At 40.4% G+C, this 26113-nt stretch overlaps 1 protein-coding gene across 8 annotated transcripts in view; it reads left to right on the plus strand.

Annotated features, from left to right (window-relative positions):
- Nucleotides 1-26113, plus strand: part of LOC124111021 (dystrophin-like) — a 480101-nt gene that overhangs the window by 246527 nt on the left and 207461 nt on the right. For all 8 annotated transcript variants that reach the window (XM_048383638.1, XM_048383637.1, XM_046470561.2 and 5 more), the window contains 2 exons: nt 7658-8062; nt 21528-21703. In XM_048383638.1, the coding sequence (XP_048239595.1) occupies nt 7658-8062; nt 21528-21703 (581 nt within the window). The remainder of the gene's footprint in view (nt 1-7657; nt 8063-21527; nt 21704-26113) is intronic.

The following is a 26113-nucleotide window of genomic DNA, read 5'->3' on the forward strand; positions in this document are numbered from 1 at the left end:
AGAAGAAACATCACTGTAAAAAACGACCGAAAGTAAGACAACTAGCTCATTCAGTTACAGACGCTTGAAACAATTGTCTGCTTGAGTTGTTTTAAGTATGAAAAAATGGAGAAACGTTTTTTCGGTAAATGGAAATCCTATTATATCTCCTATCGTGTACCCCTCTCAAGCACTCTGACAGAGAAACTAACAGTGCATCCAATGCATCGCAGTAATGGCCACCAGTTTTTCAGATGAGTTGTTTAGGAATAGTAACGTATGTAAATTTTCGTAAAGAATGTGTGGGCTTGTATGACATTCATATGGTGTTCAGCTGAACTCAGTTGGAAAAATCATCTCAGGTTTTGTACGTTGCTTCTTGACATTTGTGGAAATAACTCAGTCGTTTATGAAGCACACGTGGTGCTTCTGACAGCAGCATTTGGTAAACGTACAAGAACAAATACATCAAAGACGATCGGTTTACCAATTTCCTATTAACTGGACTTCATCTTTGATGAAAATCCATCTCAGGGATGTCTGTCGCTGGTTTTGAAGATTGCTACAGGTTTTGAATCAATCAGGTCTGCTGTGGTTGTGTAAAGTAAGGCGACTTCTTTAGTTGTGGATTAGCACAGAATCATAAGATGAAACATATTTGAAACTGTCTGCAGTTTTCAGATTCCTTGACAGTGGTTTTATGGAGGCGTCTTAGGGTTTAGAACAACCGTCTGTTAACAGACACATTTTCTCTGGGTAATCGTTATAGGCTTTGGCAATTGGTGGTCTTTGTAAGTTTAATTACCAGTGTTGAAATTAAGCATGAAAGTTAAGTGGTCGTTGTCTTAGCCGTGATGTTGAATGTCAGAGACTGACGGAGTCCCAAGATTCAGATACCAGTGGACCAAACCTCTAGGATCCCAGGGCCCCATAGATTCAGACAGTGTCTGGTTACACCAAAATATCGGGGCGGTCGGGTAGCCTAGTGGTTAAAGCGTTCGCTCGTCACGCAGAAGACCCAGGTTCGATTCCCGACATGGGTACAATGTGTGAAGCCTGGAATAATGCAAAAAGCGGCATAAAACCATTCTCACTCACTCACTCACCTTTGTTTGTCTACGAGCTCCAGTTGTGTGATGAATATTAGTGTAGCAGTATAGTGTATGTACACGTATGTTTCACTCACTGCAGTAATGGGTAGACCTAGACTGAAAATGGGCACCACACCTTGGAGTTTTATAGGGGGCACGGGTGGCCCAGTCGTCTAAGGTGCCGCGATTCGCTGTGCAGAGTTGCATCCCTTGGGCACGTCAGAAACCTATGATTGTGGGTTCGAATCCCGGTTCGCCACAATTATATTTCTAGGTTTGTCAGCACCATACCCGTGCTCTTGGGTTTCACCGAAGTGGTAAACATCTAAGACCTGATTCACTACGGGCTTTCCTCTCACAATAAGCTGACACACTGGATATAACTGGAATACTGTTAAATGCGGTGTTTAACCCAACTCACTCACTCACTTGTAGTTTTATATTAGTTTAAATGTTACATCAATGGACATGTGGCAAAATGTCAAATACTGTGCAGAGTTGTGTCCCTTAGACATACCAGGCTCCGTTGGTCATGAATCTTAAACCCAGATTTGCGCCATTATGATCTTTAATATAGCCAAGTGGTTGAAGTGTTTACTTGTCACACCATATGTCCCTGCTACGTCCAATATGTGAAGCCTAAGTATGGTGCTCCCTATGTGGTATTTTTAGAATATTGCACGACAGCCTAAACCACTCATTCACTGTTATTGATATGACTGAAAGCTCACAATTGACCTCATCAGGATTTTAGGAAAATGATTCCCTACCTACACAGCTTCTTCTTGACTTTGCTCAACAGATGAGCATACAGATGACTATGTCAGATGCTTTAACATATGGTTCCAATCAGTTTCCTTTGCCTCATTTTGCCATTCCAGTTCAGAAACCCAAGCATAACATTTAACTTCAGGTAGGCCTTAAAGATGGCCGATTTCGAAGATAAGATCACATATTTGTTGTCTACGAGTTGCACATTCACTGCTTTAGTCTGAAGATGTCTGATAACTATTTTATTACCTACAAATGAGACGGTAAATTTGCTGGCTGTGCAAGTTTTGAAGAACAATTTCAAATGTATCTGAATCATGAAGAAAGTTAAGAGTTTATCTGATGAAGCAGGGTACATATATGTATGAGTTCAGAGGACAGTTTTTGCCGACTTTTAAATAAGATTCATTTTTGCTTCATTTTTCTTGGTAGAGGAATGGTAATAAAAAAAATACGAAATTTTTTTTCCGGTAAGTTTATGATTACATTGGCATGAAATAATTAGCCTCTTTTGCCATGCTGCTTTGAATGAGATCCCTGTGGAGATTCTGTGGTAGGTCTTCATTAACTTAGGAAGGTTTTAAAAATCAATTAAAAGGGATCAGGTTGTCAAACTCTGTGACTTGGCAGATTGTGTGTCATTATGGCATGATGGCCTGGATTGATGCTCACACTGCCAGTCACTGGTTCGCCTCATCAGGACTTGATTATATACGGCTACTGTAATTAACTATCCCCCGCCATGAGGTGGAATGGGTGCCGTCCTTCCGTCCGTCCTTCACGTTTCGTTTCCGGAGCAGAACTAAAAAATCATGAAAGATAGGTTAACCACACTTGGCACATAGAGAGGGGTATAGTGGTGAACTGGTGTCTTTTGGCAGTATGGGATTTTTTAAAAACTTTTCAAGTTTCCATGGCAACAACTTTGACTTAAACTGAAAATGGTGGTAGGACTCTTTAAATCTTAAAAATGTAAATATTTCTTCATGAAACTTGGCTCATAGATAGGTCTAGTGGTAAACTGGTGCCTTTTGATAGTTTGGGATTTAAATTTTATTTTTTTTCGATAGCAACGACTTTGACTTGGACAGAAAATGATGGTAGTGCAGATTTTGAGAACCGTTCAATATTTCTTGCCTTGCACACAACAGGACATGTCATATTAGCGGGACTTATGAGTATTTCAAGCTGGCTATTGATAGAATTTATTTTTCTGTAATAAATAAAGAAATAAATAAATACCATATTCGACGTAATAAACGCCCCGGGCTCTTATTAGAATATTATTTTGGTGAAAATATATTTGGTGCATATAACACACAAGTGCGTATTATACGTGAATAAATAAGTCTTGTGTACATTGATCAATCGGAAGGGGTGCTGATTGAGATTGTTCACAAGCTAATATATTAGCCAATATCGCTGTGGGGGCTTATTAGAGCGGGGCGCTTATTACGTCGAATACAGTAAATAAATAAATAAAAAAATAAATCAGTAAAAGCAATTCTATCACTATTACGCCAACCAGTACATTATAAAAGTTGTCCAGCCAAATTGTGACTGGAAGTATGTACTGATTGATGATGTACTGACTGCTGATTGAGGGAATATTGCTTACTTGGTGAGAAGACATTTACCCCTTTGTTGAAACCCCTGAGCTTGGTGCAGACAAACCGAGACTCATCATGAACAAATCTCGTGTTCGAACCCAGGATCAACAGCTCCAAACACTGCTGAGGATTGCGCCACGTACTGTTCCGCCAAATTTGGCACTTTACACAACTGGAACCTCCTGTTAGCAGTGGGCATCTGTTGACCTTTACAGTTAATACAAGGTCACATGTACACACTGTGCAGGAAGAATGTTGTTTGGGAGATTGACAATAATAACAACTGTCCTCCAAATAAAAAACTACTTCATAAGCTGGCTAGATAATTGAACATGTACCAGATTCCTGCCAAGTTGTCTTTGAAGCTAAAACTTTAAAAGATACTCAGCATGTCAGAACAGACGTAGGCGAGCCGAAGCTCTTTGATACAGTGTGCGGCAGATGTTAATTGCTGTATCAGCTTGGTATTCTTTGTGCAGATAAGTTGGCTTTGTTCTCAAGTGGCAGAGAAAAATGGTTGTATCAATCACATTTCTGCCATGTTGGAGATCTGCATTCAAACTCCTGGTCTAAGTCTTGCCTGTGAAGGTAAGGGCAGAAGTTTTTTTCAGATTTGGCTGGCTACAAAAACTTGAAATTTGTAAAAAGAAATCAAATCAAAGCAAGGTTTTTTTAATTCTGGCAACCAAACATAAGTAAAATGTTAAATAAAATTGTTTTCAGTTGCTATCAATGTAAATAAATTATTTAGAATACTGTTATTAAAACCTGTTGAAAACTTAATCTTTATAACTTGAAAACACAACAGATTATGACATATTGCAACAGACATGATTTTACGGAAGGGAGGTAACTCTAAACTCGCCTCACAATATCCACACAGGGCTGCCTACCTACTCAACATTTTGAGGAAATCAAAAAAACCATTTGAGATTGGAATTTATATTTTTATGTTTTTTCGACCAACCGACCTGAAGTTAAAAAGCCCAAAGATCCGTATGAGAAATATTCAAGAGATTGAGGAGTATTATGATTTGTGACTGCAGGTTTATTGGTCACATCCCAGTAGTTGAACATGAACACTTAAAGAAGTACAATACCCCCAAGGTCTAGTGCCCAGTGTAGGCTGAGACATGGCAGTCAGTGCCCTGACTGAGATTTGCCTCTTTGTAATGCTGATCATTAACTATTATGGTTCTGTGCATTAGAAAATTTGAATGAACAAACATACACGGTAGTTTTTGAATGACTGTGGTCAAATATGTGAGAGGACTGTCAATTTGCCCCAGTCTCTAAATGTTGCAAGTGGGTTTGGGGCGGTCGGGTAGCCTAGTGGTTAAAGCGTTCGCTCGTCACGCCGAAGACCCGGGTTTGATTCCTGACATGGGTAGAATGTGTGAAGCCCATTTCTGGTGTCCCCTGCTGTGATATTGCTGGAATATTGCTAAAAGCGGCATAAAACCATACTCACTCATTCACTTGCAAATGGGTTTGGTAGCTTGTTCTTCTTATGCTTAGTTGTCGGGTTATTGAAAGATTTTCTTCACTTTGGGCCATGCACAAGTCAGTGTGTGTGACCACCCGATCAGTTTAGTCGCCTCTTGCCACATGCTGGGGCCCTGTGTTCTTACCTGGATCCTCACAGGCAACTTGTCCTCAAAATGTAGACATAATACAAGCGGGACAAAAACACCAAATACAGATATGCATTCAGAACTGCAAGTATAGAATGATTTCCTTTGTGTAAACTTTCAATAATTGTATATGCGTTCTATCAATGTGAGAAATATGGCATCCACCAAAAATAGTTTCAGAATTGGAAATATTTGCATTCAGTAACATTCCTAGATAAGATAGACTTTGAATGACACATTATTACTGTTGATAAGGGTATATTTAGGTAATTGTCAGACAGTAAATCTGCTGATAGTCCCAGAAGGTACAACTGTGCGGAAACCATCAACCTGATGTGGCCCCCAGGCGGCTGCCCAGATAGCTTTTCCCCAACAGCTGACTCACACCAGTCTTGTCTGCGAACCTCAGAGGAGAGAGCACATATAATTGGGTGTTTATTAATCAGACACTTAGAAGGTCATCAAGGGTCAAAGCAAGGGGGATAACTCCCAGAGGAGGTTTCTGTAGAAATGCCAGCACAGTGTGGCTTTGTAATTGAGGACAAAACTACAGTAATTGCATGTTTATACAGACCTCTGACAGAAATATAATGGATTATACTTACCGAAATGTCATAATTCTTTTCTGAAAGTGTGGCAGGCTTTTTACTGGGTTTCTGGGTTTATGTCAACACTAGAAAGACTATTTGTTATTGGTATGCATGTCTGATCACTGTGTAACTGTTGGTTAATGTATGTTAAGTGCTTGCAATTGTATAATTCTCTAAACAGCACCTCCTGTGTATTTTTCTTTGGCCTTACATTTCCGTGTTTGAAGTGTTATTTAAAAGTGTGAATTATTTACACCCAGTCGCACTGTGGTAAACATGTCTGCAAATGCTTATGGAAAGGAACTCAATACCACAACTCATTTGAATGATACAGAACAGTTTACAGCTAGTATCGGATGGGCCATCACCCCTTAGGTGTGTGTGGAGACTATAAAAAAAGCTTAATGTTCTTCTCCTCCGTCCACCTGACAGGCAATTTGTCATGCACATGTAACTCCTGATATGCTCAGTGCCTCCTGTAGCCTTAATCTTCACCCCTGAGCCCTGCATCCAAACTGGGCCACCATCTGCGTATATCACACAGGGGGAACAACTCCGTCAATCAGTGGAAGTTACCTTGACAATGCCCATTAGCTGTAACAGACATGAGATATGTGTGTAGGACTTGAACCAGAGCCCATCCATCTGAACCAGGCAGTATATCCACGTATATCACACAGGGGGAACAACTCCGTCAATCAGTGGAAATGAACTTGACAGTACCCATCAGTTATAATAGACAGGGAGATATTTGTGTAGGACTTCACCAAGAGCCCCTTTACCTTGACGAGGCAATATACATGTAGTATTCAGGGGGGATAACTCTGTCAATCTGTGGGAATAGCCCATCAGTTACAAAAGACAGGGAGATATGTATTATTCTTCACCGACTTTGGCAGAGATTCAGTTTTCAGATCTATTGTTTTATGTTGTGAAGCTGTGGCAAACCCTCTGTTATCTTGCTCTTTGTAGTTTGAAGCACATTTGGCTGGTTTTTCATCAAAGGTGCCACAGTTCACTGAGCAGATTTTTATCTCTTGGGCAGGTTCAAATCCCAGATACACCATGATTATGTTTTTAGATTTGTCAAAACCATACGAGTCCTCATTGGTTTCACAAAAAGAGTGAGCATGTGAGTGAAAATGGTTTTATGTCACTTTTAGCAATCTTCCACTAATATCGTGAGGTGAGATACCAAAAATGGGCTTCACCCATTGTACCCATGTCGGGAATCGAACCCAGGCCTTCGATGTGATAAGCGAATACTTTAACCACTAGGCTACCTTCCGATCCTAAAAATTGGCCAACTCGTTGTAGAGAAATGATGGTACCTGCATATATGTTGCCTTCTCAGTGTCACAGTGTTACATCTTTTAATAGTGTTTCATTGTGGCCAGATTAGTCTTACTATGTATTGTCAAGATATAAACACCAGACCTACCAAATAAAACCAGTAGAGAGCAACCAAACTATTGAATAAATCCCCATTACATTTTCATTGTTGTGATTAAGACCCCGGCACTCAGACTGCAACGACCCGTGAAGATTCAGGGGTAGAATAGGTCTTCAGCAACCCATGCTTGCTGTAAAAGGCGACTATGCTTGTCGTAAGAGGCGACTAACAGGATCGGGTGGTCAGGCTTGCTGACTTGGTTGATGCATGTCATCGATCCCAATTGCGTGGATCGATGCTCATGATATTAATCACTGGATTGTCTGGTCCAGACTCGATTATTTACAGACCGCCGTCATATAGCTGGAATATTGGTGAGTGCGGCGTTCATCAACAAACCAACCAACCAATCAGACTGCAACACATCGTGAGTGGCTATTCCTGTTTGAGGTGTATTCACATTACATAGTTTGGTTGTTGTCTCCTAGTTTTATTTGTTTGGCTTGAACATGGCACTAATAGGACAGATGTTCCCAGATGAAGTATTTTCAGTACACTAGTTTTTAAATCTAATATTTTGTTCCAACAGGCTTTTGAAGATGAGATGCGACGGCGCCAGAAAGAGCTGGACTTCCTGCGACAACGTGCAGGGGAACTGGAGTCCAGTGGCGCCAAGGCCATCGTTGCCCCAGAGATGCACAAGCTGAACCAACGGTGGCAGGACATCAGTCAGCAGATTGCACAGCCACGGCCACCCAGCATTACAAATGGTGATCTCACAAACGGGGACAGTCAAATCACACGGACGTCGTTTAACGTTGTGTCTACTAGTGTGACACGCACTACTTCCAATGTTCGCTCGCCGACACAGTACGTGCAGGATGTCCGAAGAACGCTCATGAGAATTTCAGAGATTAAGAAGCAGCTGAGCTTACCCCCGCTGGATGAAGGGCGGGGTTTCGAGGAGATCGGAGCACAGGAGGAACGGTTACAGGTGAGGTCACGTTACATTTTCAAGGTCTAATCAGTGCAGAGTTGCGTCCCCTGGGTGCACCAGGATAATATGATCATTGGTTGAATCAACCTAATAATGATCCCTGGTTTGTTATCACCATACCAATGCTTGAGGGCTTCACCAAAATTTTCTCTCACATTAAGCTGACATGCTGTGATATGACAAATTATGCAAGGAGGCTTAAGACGTAACAGCTGCCGTCATATGGCTGGAATAACGGACTGTGGGCTAAAAAACAAATAAACAAATAAACAAACACTCATACTCCTTGATTTAGTAGTGTGAAAAAATTGTTACACTTATCCAGTCTGCTAATTTGTATACATATGAAAATGTGTGCATGTTTTTTCGGTGTTTTATTGCTCTATCTAAGCCTAATAAAGGATAGTAGAGAACTTTCTTCCTTTGCTGTTTACAACCTTACTGATATATTTGTGTGGCGGTAAGTAAACTTCAGCAGGTGGTGATGGGGATGTTTATGTTCCAGTAGCACCTTGTTAATATGTCTGTCATGTTGTTTGTGGAATATGAAGTATTACAGCACTTGTTGTGTGTATGTTTGAGTAAATTGTTTTCACAACATTGCCATGTTGCCTACAGCTAGAACTGTTGAATAGAAGTGTTAAATAGAGATTGCTCAGAAATGTAAATCATAGCACATGTCAGGATGTCGGTTCTGAAAACATGGCGTGTGATAGCGTACGACTGTTTGATCTGGTTGGGAAGGGAAGACAAATATTGGCATATTACCATAGTGGAGGCTATCAGTGATAGTGTAGTCAGTTGATCTCAATGAGCATTTGAGTAATGTCTGCTGTACTTGTTGGCTAATTCATGCCAATTGTTTCATTCTTTTCATTGTTTGTTAAGGTGCCAAAAGTTTTGTGATGTCACTTTATGTGACGCCATTCCACAGTGGAGGAACTTAGCTTATGCCTCCGCTTGTAGTCGGGAATCTGTTTTTTCTTCATTTTCTAAGAAACAAGTACTGTGGGTAATATAAAGCCCATCTGTTGTGTCCATTTCTGTGATGTTGCTGGAATATTGCTGAAAGGCAGCATCACTCACTCACTCACTCACTCACTTAGGACTCACTCATGCACTCACTCACTCACTCACCTAGGATGCACTCACTTAGGACTCACTCACTCACTCACTCACTCACTCACTCACTCACTCACCTAGGATGCACTCACTTAGGACGCACTCACTCATTTAGGACTCACTCATTTAGGACTCACTCACTCATGCACTCACTCAGCACTCACTCACTCACTCACTTAGGACGCACTCACTCATTTAGGACTCACTCACTCATGCACTCACACAGCACTCACTTAGGACTCACTCACTCACTTAGGACTCACTCACTCATGCACTCACACAGCACTCACACACTCAGCACTCACTCACTCTCACTCACTCACTCACTCAGCACTCACTCACTCAGCACTCACTCAGCACTCACTCACTCACTCACTCACCCTGGCAACCAGTGCTTGTGTATGAGGCGAATTTATGAAAATTCTGAATTTGTGACTTGGTTAAGTTATGTGTCATCGTACCCACCTGGTGTGGGATGTTACAAATAATATCAATCACTGGTTTGTCTGGTCCAGGCTTGATCATGTACAGGGTGTCATCATATTAAGGAATATTACTGAGTGTTGCATTTAACACAAAAAAAACCAAAAAACCCTTTATGTACATGCTTCTAACACTCAAATGGACATTACATTTCTGTAGAATGATTAACTGATAAACCATGTTATCTCTGGATGAAGTGTCCGTTCAGATGAGATGTAGACATTGCTGGTTACCTTTGGATCATAGGTGAAGCAGAAATTCAGGAAGCCTGTATCTCCTGGTAGAGTTTCTCTCATTCCTGGAAATACTGGGCCAATAATGGAACACCTGCACACATGTACCTAATCAGTTCCACAAGTTTTTTTCTGAATGTGATATTCTATACAACCGCCTTTTATCAAGAAAGACATATTTAACACTGAAAACCAGACAGTGTTAGAGGTTGTTTGCAATGTGGGGATTTAATTGAGAAGACAGTTTCTTCATTTCTTAAAAAATCTGCTGTTGTACTTCCTGTTCATATATCGCAAGAAGCTAAATCTTTTTTTTGTCCTTTAGATGTATGAAGATCTGAGAAACATGAATGTGTTCTTGTGACTATATAGTTTCTCTTTAGTGAGACCTGTGAAGATCCGGGGTAGAATAGGTCTTCAGCAACCTATGCTTGTCGTAAAAGGCGACTATGCTTGTCGTAAGAGCTGACTAATGGGATTGGATGGTCAGACTCGCTGACTTGGTTGATGAATGTCATCGTATCCCAATTGCGTGGATCGATGCTCATGATGTCAATAACTGGATTGTCTGGTCCAGACTCGATTATTAGGAGACCGCGGTCATATAGCTGGAATATTGCTGAGTGCAGCGTAAAACAATAAACAAACAAATCTCTTCAGTGAATGTGTTTGAGATGTCGGTGCTTTGTACCTGCAGCCAATCTGAGTTCAGAGTGTGACTTTAACAGATGAGTGCCAAGGACTGTTTATCTATGGCAGTGCAAGACCTGATCTGCCGGACTACCCGGTCCCCCGTGGTTAGTCACGTGATATATTGTTTCATGACAATAATTCACTGTATATCTTCATGGTAACATGACAATTTTAAGTCTCTAATGTTCGCATTTCTATGAACTCGTTCCTTCTGACTTAAATATGTTTGAACAAAGCTAAAACTTCAGTCAACTTCAGTGTATGCATGACCACATCGTTTTATATGTGTATCTAAATACAGTCTTCCAGGGCTACTGTCAAACTTTTCCCAATCAGACATTTTGTACCTATCTCTTGACACCAACAGCGGGTACCCGGGTAGGGTTGGGTAATAGGGGTGTGGGTACCCGGGTAGTAAATTTGGACTCGTCCCAGCCCTACCTGACATATGCCATGGTATAAATCATAGAAGCCTTAAAATAAGATGCACTCACTAGTTTGACTTAATGTAGGCTACAGGTAATATAAATCTATAAAAGTCCTTGTATTATTTTTCCTGGGGACAATTATTCAGTATGGTCAGTTTAACAGGAAAACACAAAAATTAGTCTGTCCCGTTCAATTTATCACAGATCAACTCAAATTTCTGAAGACTGTGGCTGTTGATTTGTCTACCACAAATGTCACACACTGCCATTTCAAAGACTTGAGCAAAGAAATCTCTTTGAAAGTCAGTTTGTTGGCAGCTATGTCAGGAGCTTAGTTTTCATTGTGTCTATGCTATCCATTTCATCTGCGTATTTCTCAGTCCAGGCCAGGAAAGCACAATGATAAAATATAATTGTTTCTTTCATTTTATGTAAACACTGGCTTCATTATTTGTCGTGGCATTTTAAAATCCAGTCAAAATAACTCTGGTCAGTGATCAGCTTTAGCATCAACAAAGTAAGAAAGTGTTTTCATGTTTTGAAACAGTGAAACCTTGTGAATTCTGAAACATCTTCCAGACAGTTACTATGGGGAAATCAAGCTGTTTGGAGAGAAAGTATTAAATGGATGTAATTGTTTGTCTGGATATTTGTTAATCATGAAAGTTGTTAATCCGGCCAGTGTTGCTTTGAATGTCACTGTCCACATTTACTGGGTTACACTTGGTATGCGTGTTTCATGTGTTTTGACCAACTTTCTCAAAAACATTTAAAGAAACATTCTTATTTGTCATTTGAGACAGGTAAATAATTGGTTGTATTGTTAAAGTTGTTACATGGAAGTATATGAATGGAAATAGCGTAGTCAACATAATAAGTGCCCCGCTCTAATAAGCGCCCATGGTAACATTTGCTAATATATTGGCTAGCGAACAATCCCAATTAGCACCCCTTTTGATTGATCAATGTACACAAGACTTACTTATTCGCGTATAATACACACTTGTGTGTTATATGCACCCTTAATTATGAGCAGTTAAATTCTGGAAAAATATATCTGTCGTACATAAACATTTCAGGCTGTCGGCATAAACCACGAAATTTATCTTCACCAAAATAATATTCTTATAAGAGCCTCCTGTTTCTAATTTTGACAGCGCCCTGGGCGCTTATTACGTAGACTACGGTAAGTCATAATAAGAATTGGCAGGAAAGGATGTTTAGATGGGGGATTTACATATACTGCTCGATGCAAGTTAAAGAACACCCAAATGTTTTCATGTGCGCCATGACAGATTAACTAATGTCATATAAAAAAATATGAGTGTTCTTTCACTTCTTTTTAGTAGTATATAGTAAGCATCTTGATAAATAAACAATAATGATTATTTCAAAATGATTTGTTCTTGTTTTTATGAAGAGCTCCTTGAAACACAAGGGGGCACGGGTGGCCCAGTCGTCTAAGGTGCCGCGATTTCTGTGCAGAGTTGATTGTGGGTTCGAATCCTGGTTCTCCCCAATTATGTTTCTAGGTTTGTCAGTACCATACCCGTGCTCGTGGGTTTCAGCGAAGTGGTAAACGTCTGAGACCTGCATCACTTGGGGCTTTCCTCCCACATGAAGCTGACACGCCGTGATATAACTGGAATACTGTTAAAAGCGGTGTTAAACCCAACTCACTCACTCCTTGAAACACTGCAAAGAATCAGACTATCAAGAATAGGGATGACAGTTTCGTGAATGGAGGACCACGTGTTCAGCTCTGTATTGTAAGCCTCGGAATATCCTTGATGTGTGAAATGGCAAATAAGCCAGTGAAGTCTTGTTACAGAGATTATCTTCAGCTGGAAAATATGACTTATTTATGTTGGAAACTAGCCTTCTTGATGTGGTGAAACTGATGAAGTGACTGGTGTTGATATGTGTTCAGGGTAGTAGTATAATTGTATAGATCAGTCATCGAATAGGTGGTTAGGGAAACGCTAGCTCACTGAAAGTTGCTGATTTGCAAAAGTTTATCTTGGATATCTTCATGTATTGTCGAAGCTTCAGGGAGAAAAGGTTTTCTGCAGACATCTGAGAATCCCTACATCTGGAAATAATGTTTTTATTTGTCGTAATCTCAAAAGAAACATTTCGCAGAATAATAGATGAGCAGATAAGTGTGAAATATTTTTTGTCTGCATTTGTTCACAAATAAATAGGATATCTTTTTATTGTTTATTGAAGCGATACGTCAGTCTCTGTAGTGTATTTCAAGGCAGGTTTCTGACTGTGTAGATTCAGTGCTGGCACATTGTCATAATCAATTCTATCTTTATAAAATATTTGGCTCACAAGCATATGTTTCCGAGATAAGAAAATATAACATTTCTGATTTTCGTAACAGTTTATCTGAAGCAGTAGTTGGGCACTTGTCATAAGAAGTTGTGTTCCAAAATAAATACTTTGAACTTTTCGTGTTGCGAAAAAAAAGCAGTTTGCACTTGCATTCTTCCTGATAGGATTTGTTAGGACAACAGCACGCCTGTAATCAAGCATGGCATTCCAGGCACACATGGTACGGCGAAAAATTGCATAAGAAGAAATACAAATTGGTTCATGTGATGTAGGTGCAATAGTTGTAGTTTGTTGTATTGCTGACAGTATATTTTATGTCGCCATTGGATTGATGGTAATGATACTTGTGTGAATACATTTCTTGACAAAAATCTTTTTTTCTTCTCAATAACAGATTTGATAATTGTGGCATTTGGCTTGGCAAAATGGATACCGCATCTTTTCAGTATGATCAATATTTATCAAAACTGCTTCTATTTAGTTGTTTTCTCTCCACATTCTGCTAACTAGATTGTTTCAGTTATCCTAAAAGAACACAACTTCCATTGTATCATGGTGTCTTTGTATTCATTGGTAATTTGTAGCCTTGAATGATACAAACAATTTTTCAACTCGTCTGTCAGCCTAAGGGGAGGTGTTCGTGCTAAGATTTAGCAGGTCCAGAACCTGGGCTTTGACTAGCCGGAGCTACACTGTCTGAAACCCATTCTTGGGGTCCCTGCCTGGACCCACCATTGGTACCCAGCAATCGTGTTGTTGGTTGTAAGGGTTGTCTAAATTGAAGTGTGTGGTCCAGCGGGAATATTGCTGACTGGGACGTTAAGCGACATTCACTCACTCACTCACTCACTCACTCACTCACTCACTCACTCACTCACTCACTCTTGCATGAACCAGGATGTTCACATCAACACCAAATAAAAACATGCTGTAAAGTCCTCAATATTTCTATTTCCATATACCGTATTCGACGTAATAAGCGCCCAGGGCTCTCTCTAAATTAGAAATAGGGGGCTCTTATCAAAATATTATATTGGTGAAAAAATCAGAGTTGAAAGATGAATTTCGTGATTTATGCTGACAGCCTGAAATGTTTATATCCGACCGATGTATTTTTCCAGAATTTAATTGCCCAGAATTAAGGGTGCATAAATATGTCTTGTGTACATTCATAAATCGGAAGGGGTGCTAATTGGGATTGTTCACTAGCCAATATATTAGCAAATATCGCCGTGGGGGCTTATTAAAGCTGGGCGCTTATTACGTTGAATGTGGTAATATAACCACTTTCATAATCAGAGGTATTTATTCTGAGATTGACTATCACTCTAACCAGAAAGAATAATAAACGAGTAAGAAACAATCTACCTCCTACCCCTGAAGAGTTCCTACCATGACAACGTGTACCACTGAACCCAGATTTACCTCAGCCATAATATAAGCCACAGCGGGACTCTAATTGTTAATTACTAGTCATTGCTTTTAAATAGCATGAGTGACAGGCAGGGAGAAGAGAGTTGTGTATTGTTCGAGTGTGGTCGACTGGATGGCTGCCAAAGCCAACAGTTCGGGAGTTTTGTTCATGAGAAGGGATGATACGCTCCTCTTCTTCTTGGGTAACCTGAGGCCACACCAATGGCAGTGGGAAAATGTAAATATTTTTTCAACTGGTTTGGCAGTGGGGATCAAGTGCACAGAGTGTCAGTGGAAACCATTAATGAAAGTAGTTTCGGAACTGTGATGCCTGTGATTGAAGTTTGGGGGATACCGTATTCGACGTATCAAGTGCCCCGCTCTAATAAGCGCCCACGGCGATATTTGCTAATATATTGGCAAGTGAAAAAACCCAGTTAGCACCCCTTCCGATTGATCAATGTACACAAGACTTATTTATTTGCATATAATATGCACTTATGTGTTATATGCACCCTCAATTATGGGCAAAAAAATTCTGGAAGAATATATCTGTCGTATATAAACATTTCACACTGTCAGCATAAACCACAAAATTTATCTTTTAACTCTGTTTTTTTTTTACCAAAATAATATTCTAATAAGAGCCCCTATTTCTAATTTGGAGAGCGCCCTGGGCGCTTATTACGTCGAATACGGTATGTGGGATAAAAGTATGATTCGAAAGAAGTGACATGGCATGACTGATTTACTGTAGCAATATGAAGGAACCAGGTGTTCTGTGAACTTTGTATATTACGTAGGGCTGGGACGATACACCAACTTTGTGATCCCATACGTATCATGATACATTGCTCACAATCTGACATGTATCACGATACTTGCATGTGCTCATATCTGTGGTTAGCCATCTTTTTCATAGACAGGATGGCCGAATACCTTGCTCACTGACACAGCTGGCAGTGTCAAGTATGGCGCAGTGGAGGAAAATATTTATGTTTTCACTACTAATTCTCACTACTAATTAGTGTTTGGGGTAACAGTTATAAAAGCAAACATTGATATTTTTTACTTAGTGTGCGACTGTGATTGATACTGTATCATGAAGTAAAAAATTGCGATCAACCGATGCATCGGTATCACATCCCACTACTAATATTATGTGACCCGTGAAGATTCCGGGTTAGAATAGGTCTTCAGCAACCCATGCTTGCCGTAAAAGGTGACTATGCTTGTCGTAAAAGGCGACTAAAGGGATCGGGTGGTCAGGCTCGCTGACTTGGTTGATGCATGTCATCGATTCCAATTGCGTGGATTGATGCTCATGATATTAATCACTGGATTGTCTGGTCCAGACCGCCGTCATATAGCTGGAATATTGCTGAGTGCGGCGTTAAACAACAAACCAACCAACCAACCAACTAATATTACGTAAGGGTGACTGAAAGGTAAAAGTTGGCTATTCACTACTGCGATTGTATTGCAATAGTAGCCAACACTATTGCAATAGTATTACGATAGTAGTAAACTTTAAGGGTTAATAATTATATTAATCAGTGTAATAGAAATGAATGAAGTATTGCTGACATCCTAAGCATGGACCATTTTCCTTGTTGCTACTCAAAACAAAGGGAAGTAACTCTAATCTGAAGTTGTTGGAATATTTGCTAACAAACAGGTATGAAATTTGCTGAGTTCTTATTTTGAAAGTATTAATTGTTATGCATACTATCAACACGGGTACTATTGTCATGTTTAAATTCCTAATGATATAGTACTATCGTAAGGCATTGATAGTTCGATATGTCGTTACACTCCTGTTATTAAGTGACCTTTGAAAGATGAAAGTGAGTTCATTGTTGTTCAACTTTGAATGTAAAATAATTCCATTTTTCTTAATGTAAATTTAAAAAAATGTTTTGGAAATATCAGGGTAAAACTCAACTCAATCACTCATTTATATGCATATACTGGCTTTACACCTATACATATAAGTCAGGACTAGTCCAAGCAGCTAAGTCTGTCTTCCAGACCCAAGAGAATAAATAAAAATAGGAATCGAAGTCGAGAAGGAATTGGCAAGTCTCGATTGCCTCAGCTTGAGCACGCATTGCTCTGGGCTCTTTTTGATATACTGTATTCGACGTAATAGGCGCCCCGCTCTAATAAGCGCCCACGTCGAGAATTGCTAATATATTGGCTAGTGAACAATCCCAATTAGCACCCCTTCCGACCCCTATTCGCATATAATATGCACTGTTCTTTCCCCTATTTGCGTATAATACGCACTCGTGTGTTACATGCACTCTTTATTATTGGCAATTAAATTCTGAAAAAATACATCTGTCGTACATAAACATTTCAGGCTGTCAGCATAAACCACGAAATTCATCTTTCATCTCCAAAATAATATTCTAATAAGAGCCCCAGATTTCTAATTTTGAGAGAGCCCTGGGCGCTTATTACGTCGAATACGGTATTTTTTTTAGTTTGTAGCTATTTTTAAATATGAGAACTTTATTTTGTGTACTAAACGTCTACAAGCAGCCACATGCACGCACGTGTATGAATGTGGCTATATAAATGCAATAATGTTAACCCCAAATTCACCCACCTCACCCAGACATATAACCATGCTTCCCTGCCATACTGATCATCAGCTGAACACAATATGTCCGTGTCGTCCCTATTCCCAACCTGACAGAGCCGATTCGAAATAAATGAGCGAAATATCAACATCAAAGCCACCCTAAAGAGCTATTTTTGATAAATAAAAGCAAAAACAAAAACAGTGTTTTGTTGTTAGGGAATTGAAGTGTGCAAGGTCCATGAGGTTTTTTGGAAAGAGTCATGCCAGTAGAGGCCTGTCAGATGATCAGGTCTTACGTGGGTGCAGTCGCAAGTGTAATCCACAGCCCTGATAACGCTCATTGAGAGATAGAGAGGAGAGAGGTGTCTTTGAACACAGCTCCAGACCCTATCTGCCCAGGATGGCAGCAGCTACAAGTAACGAGAGTTCCAGTGGAGGAGGGAGCTTGCAGGGAAACAACGCACACTGCTAGTTATGTTCAGAAATGGCTCTGGAAGCTGCGTCAAGTGAATGTGTGCATCCCTTTGATCTCTTGCTGTCTTGTTGAAATGGATGTAATTGAAGATTTATGAGTAAACTGTGACACTGTTTCGAGTTGTTTGTGAAAAAAGTTTGTGCCTGGTTAAGTTTAATTTGATTTTTATCAGATGTGTGTACAATTAAATTGTCTTGAATGAGGAATAGAAATAACTTGTTTAACCAACCAACCAACCAACCAACCAACCCGTACACCCAACCACCAACCAACCAACCCACCCACCCACCCAACCCCCAAACTAACCAACCAACCAACCCGTACACCCACCCACCCACCCACCCACCCACCCAACCAACAACCAACAACCAACCAACCAACCAACCCACCCACCCAACTACCAACCAACCCACCCACCCACCAACCAACCATCCAACCAACCAGTTGTAGTTTCAGTTCAAATGTATTCCTTGGAATGAGTTGCCTCAATTAACTTTAAGAATCGTTCCTTGTCAGACACTAAAATATACTGCCCTTCATCTTTCCTTGTATATCTAACTAAACCTCATCGTTGAAATAAAGATGGATGTAAAAAACCAGCCAGCTTTAAGCTGTTATAAAAGGAATACAAAAAAAATATGAAACTGAAGTCAGGTCATAGGTTACTCAATGTTGAAGGTAAGGAGATGGACACCTGTAGGTGTATTTTGTAGCCTCATGTGTTTGATGCTTGATTGCCACTTGTGTCAGCTGAAACCAACAGAGTCCATCAAGCTCAAATCAGAGGCTCATATCTTGACATTCACATGATGAAAAGTGATTATACTCTTCCAGTTTGTTAACTTTTCTTTGTACCTTACATGTTTTTTAAGCAAACACGATTTGTTTTTGTGGTGGGGGAACACTGTTGCAGGTATGGGGGATGTGTGAAATGAGTTGACTATACTTTGAGATTGTATCAAGTTTCTCAGCATTTAATTGTAAGCTAAAGATTGTTTGTTTTACAAATGTGCTCAAATAGTACCGTGTATTTTTGAGGCATGGGTGTTGGATGCTGATTGGCAGAAATTTATCAGGTATTGGTTCATCTCGTACATGGCTGTTGTAGGAAGTGTGATGGAAATTCAACATGGAGGTATTTAAGCATTTGGTAGTGTTGAAACAGAAGGTATTTTGAAAATACCACTTGCATGGGTGCCTGTACTTAATGATGCGTGGGCCAGATAAACCAGGGGTCGATAGCCTGAGCAACTATCTGGTCAAGATGGCACGCAAAACTGGTAAATCATCTTGACGACCCAATCCCCATCAGTTGGCTCTTATGGCAGGCATGGGGCCCTGGAACCTACTCCATGTACCCTGTGATCTCCGGGGGCACCTTCATTATGAAACTGATGCCAATCAAGAGGGGGCATGGGTGGCCCAATCGTCTAAGGCGCCGCGATTCGCTGTCCAGAGTTGCGTCCTTTGGGTACGCCAGAAACCTATGACGGTTTGCCCCAATTATGTTTCTAGGTTTGTCAGCACCATACCCGTGCTAGTGGGTTTCACCAAGGGGTATACATCAGACACCTGCATCACTTTGGGCTTTCCTCCGACATTGGGCTTTCCTCCCACATTGGGCTGACACGCCGCAATATAACTGGAATACTGTTAAAAGCGGCATAAAACCCAACTCACTCACTCACTAATCAAGAGAACATTGTTTGATATTTGACAAACAAGGAAACCAGGGCAAACAGGGATTCAAACCCACAATCATAGGTTTCTGGCGTGCCCAAGGGACGCAACTCTGCATAGCGAATCGCAGCGCCTTAGACAACTGGGCCACCTGTGCCCCCACACTGCATAACATGGCACCTTAGACACAAGGGCTGCCCCTATGAAATGAAGTGATATCACCTATGAGATATTGCTACAATGAGATTGCAACACGATGCTTTGCAGACCATTGTGATGTCATCAGTTACCATGACGTCACAATCAAATGATTTCACTAATATATCTGCCACTGAAGTTGGTTAGATGGTTATTACTGATCCTAACATTGTGTCATTGATACTTAGAAATACAAAGGATTTTAAAAGTAACTTAGAAATGTATGGCTTCATAACTGTGTTGTCAGTATTGTAAGTGAAACAACTCCTATTTGTATGTCAGGAGTCATAGACGATTCAGTGTTTCAATGTGCCACAACCCCTTGTGCAGTTTGGTAGACTTGGGAGGATTTTAGGTACCCTTCAATCATTATGCATAAGGCATGTCTTGATGGTCTTGGCTAAGTTCAGTGAAGGTTAAATGACAGTTAATATAGTTCCTATTTACCTGACCCATGAAGATCCGGGGTAGAATAGGTCTTCAGCAACCCATGCTTGCCGTAAAAAGCGACTATGCTTGTCGTAAGAGGCGACTAACGGGATCGGGTGGTCAGGCTCGCTGACTTGGTTGATGCATGTCATCGTATCCCAATTGTGTGGATCGATGCTCATGATGTCAATCACTGGATTGTCTGGTCCAGAATCGATTATTTTAAGACCGCTGTCATATAGCTGGTATATTGCTGAGTGTGGCGTTAAACAACAAAGAAAGAAAGAAGTTCTTATTTACTGTAATATACTGTAGATACGTCACAACAGCATCACACATTGTTTGTATTATTTGTTGTTAATCTTCCTCTCTGCAATATTCATCAAGTCTGGACCAGACAATCCTGTGATTAATATCATAAGTACCATCCCACAATCAGTGTTAATTCTAAAACCCAACAAGACTGTTGGGCAGGTGAACCATAAACGTTGCCTGCCTATATTCAAAGTTGCCTGCATTAATACATTACAAATATTTCAAAATGTTAAGAAACAATTGTGTCTTGATTTAGTTGAAATATTGCTAACAATTACTTCAGAACTACGAGGAGTTATAATAAAACTTAATGCGTAACTTGTCTTAAAATTGTCTGCCAGACAGTCGGGGAGGAAGACAAATATTTCATGCAGCCCAACAGAAAAGTTACCAGCCACGGGCAGTTGGGCAGGCAGTGTCTGAGTACAATGACATGCATCAACTATGTCATCAACTATGGCATCAACTATGTCATCAACTATGTCATCAACTATGTCATCAACTATGTCATCAACTATGTCATCAAGCCAGACCACCTGATCCAGATGGTCCCCTCCTCCAACTAGCATTGTACCGATGTGTGAAATCAGACCCAGGTCTTTACATGCATGATGAGCGACTTCTGCACCATCGAGGCTGACTAACCTCCTCCTCTCATGTTAGTAACTGTACTTGCAGTCTAGGTTTATACCGTAGCAGTCGCGTAGCCTAGTGGTTAAATCGTCTGCTCGTCCTGTTGAAGGCCCGGGTTCGATTCCCCACATGGGTGCAATATGTAAAGCCCATTCCTGGTATCCCCCATCAGTATATTGCTGGAATATTGCTAAAAGTGGCATAAAATCATACTCACTCACTCACTCACTCACTCACTCACTCACTCATTCAAAACCCACTCACTCACTCACCCACTCACTCACTCACTTAAAACCCACTCACTCACTCACTCATTCACTTTGTTGATATCATGTATTAATTGCCAAGGCACCTTCCATGAAGTGATTCAGATACTCTCAGCTATAAATCTGTCCATCCTAAATATGTGTCCTTTGTTGAATGTTTTCAGAAACTGAAAGATGAGTTAGACAAGTGCCGAGGAACGGTCGATGAGTTGGAGTCACAGAAACAGGATGCACTGTACCAGTCAGCCAATGAAGACGAGGTGGCAAGGATCCACGACATTGCCGGACACCTTCACCGAGACTGGACAGCGGTCAACAGCGCCTACACCGAGACACTTGAGTGAGTAGAAGACTTAAGATTGAGAATACTGCATCATAGATCCTTATTATGTGAAATATATGTTCAGATTCTTTACATGTGGCGGGGTAGCCCAGTGGTTAAGGTGCTCGCTCATCATGCTCATCATACTTAAAGGCTGCTTGACTATGAGGACTACCATCATTGGATTCTTACTTGTCCTCGGCACAATTTAGTAGTCTCGGGCCTGCAGACTACTGTGAATTTTTGAAGACTGGTCATCGGATTCAACTTGTGATGAGTGGGTTTTACAGCTGGTATATTACAGTCCTTAGTATCCCCTATAGAGATTCCATCAAAAGAATAGTCCCCATTAATCACACATTTAGAAAGTGGTCAAATGTAACAAATGTTATATTTGGGGAAGAACAACAAACAAACAAACAAACAAACCTGGATTTCCTATTGCAATGCACAATCAAGAAGAGGCACTGATTAGGTCAGTCAAATGAAACAATGCAAGTTTAGGGATCAACGAAAAGACAATCGATTTAATGTAGACCGTTTTGAGTTTTTTATTAGTTCACGTACCTGAGCAGACATTAACAGTTGTTGAATCTGGTGGTTTTTAGCAGTATAAATTTAATCTGTTTTATGAAATGAATATTAGCAGTCAAACACATGTAGGAGAAGAACAAGGTAACAAAATCTTGACAAAAGGAAATACTAAACAACGGTTATTTGACATGACCAAGGATCAATCAGTTCCAACCACAACACAAGAATTAATTATTTATGTGAGAGCGCATAATCAAAGGGAGGTAACTCTTGTCATCCTCCAGCCTTTCAAAAATCAGCTGTTTATGAAATTTGTAATACCATGCTGTCCGTAAAGGCCTTCCACACTGAAAAAGAAAACATAATTCTAAGGATGCTGTGATTGATGAAGGTAGGTACATGAATGACCTCATGTCAGTTTTTCATCTCCGAATATCAACATCAGTGCATGCATAATGCACATCGGTTATCGTCGTATGATAGAACTGTGAGTGTTAGGAGGAACCGACCAATGTCTAGACTGTTTCTCTGTGTTAATGTAATTGAGTCTCAGGGTTGTAATTGATCGCCAGACAGCACACGACCATGATCAGCTGACAAGAAAAAGGCTGATCTATTTTCTACTCCTCATGGAAAGAGAGCTGTTATTTGACCCATATCCCATTAGGAAATTGCCTTCATTGGCTCTTGAATGGAAATTGACAATGCTGTGGTTTAACGTCCCATGGCCTAGTTCCCTATATTGATAGGGCACTGTATTGTGGGAAGCATGTTGGTGTAGAAATCGACATCTGTTGACGAGTGTGTAATTAATGTAATGACACTGGTAATGTTTAGGACCTACCCGAACTTGTGGTGAGGATTTAGATGTTGTATTATCCAAGACAGACGAAAGATCATGCTAAACCTCAGACTAGATTGGGATCTTGCGAAAAATCAATATTTTTATCAACAATAACAAGACTTGGTGGTCAGTGTCTCAAACTGCTTTTATAATGGATTCTTGCTTTTGGAGTATTTCTCAACTGTGGTTGAAACAGATCCACTATGTAGATGTGGCTACATGATGGCTGCAGATATTGGAGGTGTGGGATGGATGGTCCGCCTCGTCCTGACTGATGGGTGTTGGCTGGTTTGTCAATCTGAATGTTCCAACAGTCTTTGATGCTGTGTGGTATATCATGAGGTAGTTCGTTTTCTCCACAGTGTTTCAGGGAGAATGTGTATTGAATGGATACAATGGATGTCTAATCACTGGCTTGTTGTGATGTTTTCAGGGAGAATGTGTATTGAATGGATACAATGGATGTCTAATCACTGGCTTGTTGTGATGTTTTCAGGGAGAATCAGTCTCCACCAGCCATTATTTGATGGATACAATGGGTGTTGTGGTGTTTTCAGGGAGAATCGGTTCCAAGCAGCCATATTTGTTGCAACCAATGTGTATTTGATGGATACAATGGTTGACTGGTTACATGGTACCTCAACTGTGGAATGTTGCTCATGGCTTTAACCACAGATGTTTCTGTTTCCAGTGTGTCCACATTCCCTCATACCTGTAGGATGTAAAACAGCATTCATTCCCTCACTCATACATTGTCTATAGTAAGATGGGGGGCACGGGTGGCCCAGTCGTCTAAGGCGCCGTGATTCACTGGGCAGAGTTGCGTCCCTTGGGCACGCCAGGAACCTATGATTGTGGGTTTGAATCCCGGTTCGCCCCGATTATGTGTCTAGGTTTGTCAGCACCATACCCGTGCTCGTGGGTTTCTCCGAAGTGGTAAACGTCTGAGACCTGCATCACTTCGGGCTTTCCTCCCACAATAAGCTGACGCAGTGATATAACTGGAATACTGTTAAAAGTGGCATTAAACCCACCAAACTCACTCACTATAGTATGATGTTGGTGATAAATGTTTGATTATTGGGTAAAGTTTGATTTATTTTATTTCAATTTAACCGATGAAGAGAAAAAAACAGCTTTGTTGCATGCTTGGTAGGATGGGGAGCAAGAGAGCGGTCATGATATTCATGTAGTAGTTGATATATGATTTCTCTTGTATTTTGCATAATTAACTATAGCTCCTTTGGTTGTACTTATTTAAAATGCACATTCAGAAAGGCCAGTGAAACTCTGGCTCAAACTCAACTGCAATAACATTAGCCTGACGTCATCATGTTGCAATTTCTGAAGCACTCAATTAAATCATCACTGATGAAAGGGAAACTGGATACTGAAACCACATATTATGGGTAATACCTTGGACAGTTGAATTGTAAGGATGTACAGTGTTTAGTACACAAATGCAGTCAGACAAGATGACGAGGTATGTGTGATAATTAGGGCTGGGACGGGGTACTTGGGTCGGGTGGGTACTGAGTAGGACCCGGGTAGGACCCGGGTACCCACAGGACTACCCGGACCCGTGGTTAGTCACGTGATATATTGTTGAATGACAAAACTTATTTAAAACTCTATGTATATGGTCACACTACAAGTCACTTATGTTGCCAGTTCTTTCTGACCATGCACACATTCCTTCTGACTTTTATATGTTTGAAAAAAATTTAAAACTTCATTCAGTAAACATCAGTGCATATGCATGACCAGATCGTTTTTTTGAGTATCTGAATACATTTTGCCAGGAATACGGTCAAACTTTTCCCAATCGGACAGTTTGTACCTATCTCTTGAGACCTACAGCGGGTACCCAGGTAGGGTCGGGTAATAGCGGTGTGGGTACCCGGGTAGCTAATTTTGACTCGTCCCAGCCCTAGTGATAATATCTGGCTATGAATCATCCGATATTGGAAGAATATTGGAGCATGCTTGAGAGGTAGCCTCCATGTGTATATTTTATCAAGTAGATATTCAGCACTGATCCCACGGTCATGGCCGAGCGGGTAAAGTGTTCACATGTCATCCTGGGTTTGAATCCCCATGAGTACAATCTGTGAGCCCTTCTTGATGCCCACTGCCATATGAAGTTTTCAACATTGCTGGTACTCAGTCACATAAATTACCCCAAAAAACACTCAGTGTTGTTGCATCACTTTCTGTAATTAATCATGTGGGCGAAATTTGCCATGTCAAATTATGTGGGCCAATTAGTTTATTATGTCAAACGATTTGAGCCAACCTACAGCTTTCATTATGTTCTTTGTTCAAAGTAGGCAAACTTTCACAACAAGGAAGTTTTTACTTTTGTGTTTTTGTCTTTTGAAGTAGACCCTGCATAGGACCAGACATATTTCCCTAGTTGATACGATCAGAGGTTTGCTGATCCATGTGGTCGATAGAGAAAATATAGGAAATTGGAGAGATTAACAGGCTGGCCCCAATGTGAAGGTCTAAGATGGCAGTTGGGTATATGGCAGACAAAGTGTCAGGATGGGATCTTTCTCTAAAGCTGTCAGTCAAAGGTCAAATCATAATTGATGTCAGGTTTACTGAACGTTTGCCTTTGTTTATGTAATTTTATATATATATTTTATATATATATTTACCGTATTCGACGTAGTAAGCGCCCTGCTCTAACAAGCGCCCACAGCGATATTGGCTAATATATTGGCAAGTGAACAATCCCAATTTGCACCCCTTCCATTTGATCAATGTACACAAGACTTATTTAATTGTGTATAATATTGCACTCATGTGTTATATGCACCCTTAATTATAGGCAATTAAATTCTGGAAAAATATATTTGTCGTGTATAATACGCACAGACTTTTTTTATTGTATCATTCCAGGTTGTCAGCATAAACCACAATAATTACGATCTTTCAACTGTTTTTTTTTTCTCACCAAAATTATATTCTTATAAGACCCCCCTTTTTCTAATTTTGAGAGCGCCTTGAGTGCTTATTACGTCAAATATGGTACAACTGAAAAC

Source organism: Haliotis rufescens, unplaced genomic scaffold (assembly GCF_023055435.1).
Source record: "Haliotis rufescens isolate VD_foot unplaced genomic scaffold, xgHalRufe1.0.p SCAF_5, whole genome shotgun sequence".
Lineage (NCBI taxonomy): Eukaryota > Metazoa > Mollusca > Gastropoda > Lepetellida > Haliotidae > Haliotis > Haliotis rufescens.